The sequence below is a fragment of the Hippopotamus amphibius genome, chromosome 9 (assembly GCF_030028045.1).
Source record: "Hippopotamus amphibius kiboko isolate mHipAmp2 chromosome 9, mHipAmp2.hap2, whole genome shotgun sequence".
Taxonomy (NCBI): domain Eukaryota; kingdom Metazoa; phylum Chordata; class Mammalia; order Artiodactyla; family Hippopotamidae; genus Hippopotamus; species Hippopotamus amphibius.
The window spans coordinates 26,321,339-26,328,218 of NC_080194.1; the positions used below are offsets into that span (position 1 = coordinate 26,321,339).

Sequence of the window (6,880 nt, forward strand, 5' to 3'; positions counted from 1 at the left end):
ACCTCTTTTAGGCAAAATGTACAAGAATCCTAACAGTCCTTTCATTCGTTACCACTCAAGACTTCACTTACATAGCTCGCTGATATTGTAGAATTTCTGTAAGGGATTGAGAGACTTATTTTCTCTATTAATTTCTATGTAGAATTTATTTTTGTCCTGATTTTGTTTTCCTGTGTTGTTAGATTCTTTTTTAAAATTAAATTTTATCTGCCTGCAGTTGAAAGCAGTGGTTCTCAAAGTGTGGTCTGCAGACCCCTGGGAATCCCCAAGATACATTCTGAGGGCCCATGAAAGGGTCTTAAGAGACCCTCAGTGTTCCCTAGAGCACACTGTGAGAACTGGTGCTATAGATTATTGGTATTTGACTATTAACAAGTCCAAAAGGATCTGCTATTATTAAGGTATACCTCTCTCTCTGTGTCTTTTTTTTTTCTTTGTCATTAATCGGTGTGGACTATTATGAAATGCATGGCTGAGAGGCTGACAGGCTTTCTGTGCCCTGGAGCTGAGAGCTCAGGACAGACACAGAGAGTGGTGGAAGCTGCTCAGGGGCCCACGAGATTCGATGGGGTGGCCAGTCAGCTTTGAAGCTCAAGGGCTTTACACATGAGTTCAAAGGCTTTAATTTCTGACACATTTGCTGTCGGGCCCAGCTGGGATTACCCTAGGGAAAGCAAGGTCCAGGCTGGAGGAGCATCCTGTAACCACATCCCTTCCAGCAGCCTGGGGCCTCCTTCCTGGAGCTGCACACCCTCTTCTCCACAGTCCAGGTGGCCCCAGCCTCAGCCCCTCCACCCTTGACAGTGACCACCAGACAGAGCAGACCTACCTATTTTCTCAGGGTTGCACAATGAGGAAAATGACCTGTGGATCAGGACAGCTAGTGGTGTCCAGTAAGTTACCCTTTGCAGTTTTGTAGGGAAAATGACCTGCAGGGACTCTCCCCCGGCACCAGTCCAGCTTTCTTCTCACCCCATGACCCCGGCAGGGATGGCTCAGTATAAATACAGCCACCTCTCCCCAGCAGGCAGGGACCAGCAGCTCTGCTCCACAGGGAATCAGGTGAGAACCTACTCCAAGGAGTGATTTCTTTGAAAACACTGATAATTCTTCTCTCTTGTATTTGTCCTGTATGAGGTTCAGTGCTGGCAGACTGGTGCATGGGAAATGCTTTGTGATTACTTACAGGTTGCTTAGGCAAGACACAACTTGGTCCACCTGCCCTCCTCCTCCACCAAAGCCACTTGGTGGCCTCATAGACAGCCCTGGGTTCAGGGCTGGTGGGTTCACAATTGAGGGCTAGTGGCTCCGTGTGAGGTGCTGTTGCAATGTTCCCCAGATGGACCACTGAGAGTCTGATGAGAACAAGTGGAAATGAACAGCCAGGCTCTCCTTACATACAAATGCCAAAGTGGGTATGTAAGGCTTGTCCATGTCTCCCTGACCCTCTCCTCTCCTTTCAGCACAATGAAGCTTTTCACAGGCCTCCTTCTCTGCTCCTTGGTGCTCGGAGTCAGTAGCCAATGGTATTCCATCTTTACTCAGGCTTACGAAGGTAAGGCAGGTGGAGGGGAGAGGGCAGCCATGGGCCTCTAGGATTCACCCTGAAGACTCTTTAGGGTTGGAGCTGTTGTCCTGTGTGGTGCTGTCCTATGTGGAAGAATGTGCCAGATGTTTGGGGAGCTTTTTTTCAGGCAGATTGAAAAGCACAGGATTTATGTCAATCAGGTAGCAGAGAGAGATCAATCATCATTCCCAGCTGACATGTAAGTGTGACCGGAAGATACAAAATAAGTCTTGAAATGGTACAGCATTTCCCTCAGACCTACTGCAGGAAGTAGCATGAAAGCTATCCATCTATTCCCCTTCCCTGCTTCTCTCCCTCCATCCTTTCTCCCTTCCTCCCTCCCTTCCGCTCTCTCTTCCTTCCTTCCGTTTCCTTAGTGGATGATTCAGAGACCGTCAGCTTAGCTCTTGCTGGTGCTTCCTATACTCAGTGACATTGTCCCTGGTTTAGTCTGTTTCCTACCCTTCTCTAGTCTTTTAACTGACAAAAAAAAAATGTGTGCGGGGCTCAATCTAAGAACATATATCAAGCCTCCACTAGGAACTTGGACTTTAGGTGCAATTCAGGGTGACCAACTCTCCAGCTTTGCCCAGGTCTGAGGAGCTCTCCAGGACACCTTCAGCGCTAACTAGGACAGTTCCAGGAAAAGAAGGGGGCAGTTCTGGGCAGGCTGGGACTGTTACTCACCTGCTTACCTGCAGAATACCTCCGTGATGGAGGTGTCTTCTCCCACCTGAAGGGGAGAAAACCGAGGCTTAGAGCAGCCAAGTCTGTTGCCAGGGACTAAGTGCCAGTCAGCGGGTGGCAGGACCATGGTTTGAACCCAGCTGTGCATGAGGCCAAAGCTCTTGCAGGGAAGACTTGTCCCAGCACCACTTCCTAAAGCTGCGGGCTGACCAGTGCCAGCAGCATGTTGGATTCAGCTGGGGAGCAATGGAAACTATGGACGCCTGAGACCCACCGCAGAGAGTGAGAGGTAACGGGCCTGGGGTGTGAGGTCCCATGGGCCTTTCAGTGTCTCCCCAGCTGAGTGGAAAGTGCAGCCAGGCTGAGGAAAACACCCGCTGCTCTAGGGCTTGCTTCCTCAAGCAGCCCACACCATCCGTGCCGTCCACTAGCAAGTTCTCAGGATGTCATTCGTGTGACTGAGGTAGGGGAATCAAGTCACAATTAGTGCATTCACGTGGCAGGAATACATTTCTTAGGCAACAGGGCAGAGGTGCTGTGTGTCTGCCCCTTTCTCAGACTCTGTCTTCCGTGTCACTTCCTCACTCACTCAAGTCGCCTGGATCTTATCACATGCAGCTTCCTCTATAACAGTGGTTCTGGACCAAGAGTGATTTCGTGTCCTGGAGACATTTGGCAATGTTTGGAAACATTTTTGGTTGTTACTTTGGGGAGTAGGTTGCCCATTAGTGCGTAGAGGTCAAGGATGCTACAATACCCAGGACAGCCCTGAACAACAAAATTTACCTGGCCCCAAATTTCACTGGTATGAGGTTGAGGAATCCTGTGCTATAATGATAGCTCCATTCTCTCCTGGCAACATATCACATGGAGCCCTAAGTGAGATGCAGCACACAGATAGCATCCCAGGAGCCAGACAAGCAGGTCCAACACGGCTGTAGCCTGCCCCCCAAGGACTCTCAATGAGTTACCAGGATCAGGCAACTGGGCCCAAGGAATGCTCTTCTCAACCTATGGCAGTGATGGTGCTGTGACCACAGGATGAAACTGAGTCAGTGGAACATTTTTCATTCCGTGATTCTTCTCTAAGGTGTGTCACAGTTTTCAGTCCACCTGATAATCCTTTCTCCATGTGCTTTCCTTCCCAGGGGCTAAAGACGTGGTGAAAAAGTCTACTGAAGCGATAAAAGATGCATACAGAGATGCAAAAAAGTACCTCCAAAACCGACATGCTAGATCGATCAGGTACCAGGGGCCCTGGGGGTGCAGGGATGGGTGTGAGAGCTTGGCTAGCTTGGACAGCATGGAGGGGCCAAGCCCTGGAGGACTTTCCTGTCGGGCTGTGGCCCCTCCTCCTCTTATCCACCCTCCCCCTCTGTGCCCAGCGTGGGGTCTGAGTGGCTGAAGAGCAGAGCAAGGCTGGAGGGACACATGATTCCCAAGCCTCCCCCATGGGTGCTGTTCACCCAGCATAAGGGGACCCGCAGGGCTGAGGTGGGCTGTGCCCAGGCAGCCTCAGGCTTTTGGCCCCTCTTTCCTGGCTCCTCTCAGAGTCACTGATCCCCTGGAAAGAGGAGAGATGGGGAGGGTGGGGCTGTTGTTTGTCAGCCCTGGATTAACCCCCTACCTGCCCTCCTCCATCCCAGCGATGCCAGAGAGGAGGTTCAGAGAGTCACAGACTTCTTCAAGCATGGAGACAGTGGCCACGGACGGGAGGACTCGAGGGCCGACCAGGCTGCCGATGAATGGGGCTCGAGCGGCAAAGACCCCAATCACTTCAGACCCACCGGCCTGCCCGACAAGTACTGAGCTGCCTCTCACTCTGCTCAGCAGACGGGGCTGTGAGCCCCCACGGGCAGCGACACTGAGCGGGTGGTTCTCTGTCCACAGAAGGCAGCACATCTAATAAATGCTTAAGAGACTGTATGTTGAAAACTGTTTTGTTCTTTTGTATAGGGAAAGCCTGTTTGTCCCCAGGGGTGATGGCTGGACACCCACGTGAAGGCGAGTCTGTGCCTGGGTGTTGGGTGTCATGGACACAATCTCATTGTCGTACAGGACAGAGCCCCTGCTCCACCCCTTCCAGAACTGCTTCCCTCTCCAGGCCGCTCTGCTTACACTGGAGCTATTTCTAGGTCCTTCTGTGCCCTGGCCTCCTCACTGCCTGGTAGTTGTGTCCTGTCCCCTTCTCGGCCCTGGGGTCTAGTCCCCTCAGTTTGTCCTCAGGGGGTCTGTGTGGGGGCAGGGACACAGCCTCGGGAGGACTGGATCGTGGAATCCTGTTTCAGCAACTGCCACCTGGATCTTCTGTTCATTTCTCAGCACTACCTCCAGACCCATTTCTGAACCAATTTCTGCCTGTACCATCCAGAAGCCCTTCCGATGCTCTTTCCCTCCACTCCATTGTCCTTGCCTCATTTCGAGCCTAAATGACGATGTAGAGCCAACTCATGTGTGAACGTTTCCTCGCAGCCTCTTAATTTAGCTCAATTGTGGAAACCATAGTGAAGACAGAGCAGCACAGACAAGACCACAGTTGTAAGTTAGGGTCCAGAAACCAGTTCGTGATTCGTACCGGGAAATTTTCATAGCAGGAGTTATTAACTGGTAACAGGATTCACTAGTAAGGGCTAAGGGATACAGAAAGTTGAGGTTTCGATCTCGTTGGAAAGCCTCTGGCCCAGGGGAAGGCTGGTAGAGATGGCTGGGTGTCACAAGGCAAAGCTGACCAGCAAGAAGTCCCCCACTGAGGTGCCCATGCAACTTGGCCAAAAACCGCCCAGAGGTGCAGTTGATCTCACTGGGTGTGCAGCTGGGACTCCTGCAAATGCACCGGCAAGCAGCCCACAGCGGGCAGGAGGCAGGAGGCCTCTGAGCTCCCTGGAAGAAGCCAGCTGTGGAAGGGGCAGTGCAATGGACTGTGTGCCCCCTCCTCAGTTCCTCTGTTGAAGCCCTAACTCCCAATGGAGCTCTTTGCATTAAGGAGGTAATAAGCACGGAAGCCTGGGCTGGAAGGATTAGTGTCCTTAAAATCTCAGAATACTAGAGAGCTTACCTCGTCTCTTTCCTCCTGTAAGGACACAGTGAGATGGTGTCCATCTGCAGGCCAGGAAGAGAGCTCCCACCAGGGGCCAAATTGGTTTGCACCTTGGTCCCGGACTTTCCAGCCTGCAGAAAGGTGAGGAATACATCTCTGTGGTTGAAGTCACCCAGTCTGTGGCATGTTATTAGGGAGGTGGAGTGTTGCTGAGCACCTTGGGAACCCAGCTGAAGTGCCACAGCTATTGTCAGGAGACTTCAGTGGCCTGGGATTAACATCAAAACTCCTGGGGGGCAAAGGGGAGGCTGGGACGAAGTGAGAGAGCAGCACTGACATATACACACTACCAAATGTAAAATAGATAGCTAGTGGGAGGCTGCTGCATAACACAGGGAGATCCACTCGATGATGCATGATGCCCTAGAGGGGTGGGATAGGGAGGGGAGGAGGGAGGCTCACGAGGGAGGGGATATATATGTAAATACAGCTGATTCACTTTGTCCTACAGCAGAAACTGGCACAACAGTGTAAAGCAATTATACTCCAATAAAGAGCTTAAAAAAAAAAAAAGCCTCCTGAAGATAAGCACCCGTGGGTGTCCTGCACACGCAGGAGCTGCCTGGAAGGAAAGTCAGAAGCCTGGAGGAGATGTCGGGACCTTCCGCTGGTCCCTCCAGAACCCTCTACTGACAAACACTAACCTCATACCCAGGTGGTTCAGGAGCAATGTTGCCTCAAACTGGAAACAACCCTAATGTCCATCAAATGAAGAACAACAGATAAACAATCTGACCTATCCCTACAATGGACTTCTACTCAGCAGTAGAATAAACACGAATGTTTCTCAAATTATTATACTGAGCCAAAGAGCCCTTACACGAGAGTGCATACTGCATGCTCACTTTATATGAAGTTCATAATCACGCAAAACTAATGTTTAACAGTAGAATAGAAGAGTAGTTGCCTCTGGAGGTAGAGGGAATTGCCTGGGAAGGGGTGAGAGGGAATTTTTGAAATGTTCAAAATCTCTTGAAAATGTGGGTTACATAGGCATATTGATTTGCCAAACTCAGTGCCATGTAAATTAAGATGTGTGAAATTTCAATGTATAGAGGTTATATCTTTCTCTTAGTCTGTTCAGGCTCCTATAACAAAATCCGAGGGTGAGTGAAAATTATCCGCACTCTGGCTGTAGAATTTATTTTAATTGAGTTTTAGAAAAGACAAATACCTCATTTTTCAACATGATCTCTTCACTTTTCAATACACTTTGTCCATCTGTCAACAAGCTTTCATATTCCCTCATTAAACAATGTTTTAGGCTGAGCTGCAAGTCACGAATGAAGTATTGTCTTTATATCTTCACCGGAAGTGAATCTTCGTCCTTTTAGGGCTGCTTTCAGGGGACCAAATACGTGAAAGCCTGTTGGTGCACGATGAGGACTATAGGGAGGATGCTTTAACACCTCAAAACAAAGTTTTTGCAGAGTGTCGACAGTGTGGGCAGACGTGTGCAAACGTACATGTTCACGCAAGATCACAACACCCTTGCATAGCATCCTCTGCATTTAATCCAAAGTTTACGC

General features: G+C 50.1%; 1 protein-coding gene across 1 annotated transcript; it reads left to right on the forward strand.

The window, feature by feature from the left end:
• The first annotated feature begins 1,022 nt into the window (after positions 1-1,022).
• LOC130860438 (serum amyloid A-2 protein-like) lies at positions 1,023-4,161 on the forward strand. Its single transcript, XM_057748650.1, has 4 exons — positions 1,023-1,062; positions 1,464-1,555; positions 3,403-3,499; positions 3,901-4,161. Exons 2-4 carry the CDS (start codon positions 1,468-1,470, stop codon positions 4,061-4,063), a joined length of 348 nt encoding a protein of 115 aa, XP_057604633.1. The 5' UTR covers positions 1,023-1,062; positions 1,464-1,467; the 3' UTR covers positions 4,064-4,161.
• The last annotated feature ends 2,719 nt before the right edge of the window (positions 4,162-6,880 follow it).

Excerpts from the sequence above, each read along its gene's own strand:
- LOC130860438 (XM_057748650.1), top strand. The coding sequence starts at position 1,468 with ATGAAGCTTTTCACAGGCCTCCTTCTCTGCTCCTTGGTGCTCGGAGTC. Across the intron at positions 1,556-3,402 it reads CTTTACTCAGGCTTACGAAG|GGGCTAAAGACGTGGTGAAA; the intron begins GTAAGGCAGGTG and ends TTTCCTTCCCAG. Across the intron at positions 3,500-3,900 it reads CGACATGCTAGATCGATCAG|CGATGCCAGAGAGGAGGTTC; the intron begins GTACCAGGGGCC and ends CCTCCATCCCAG.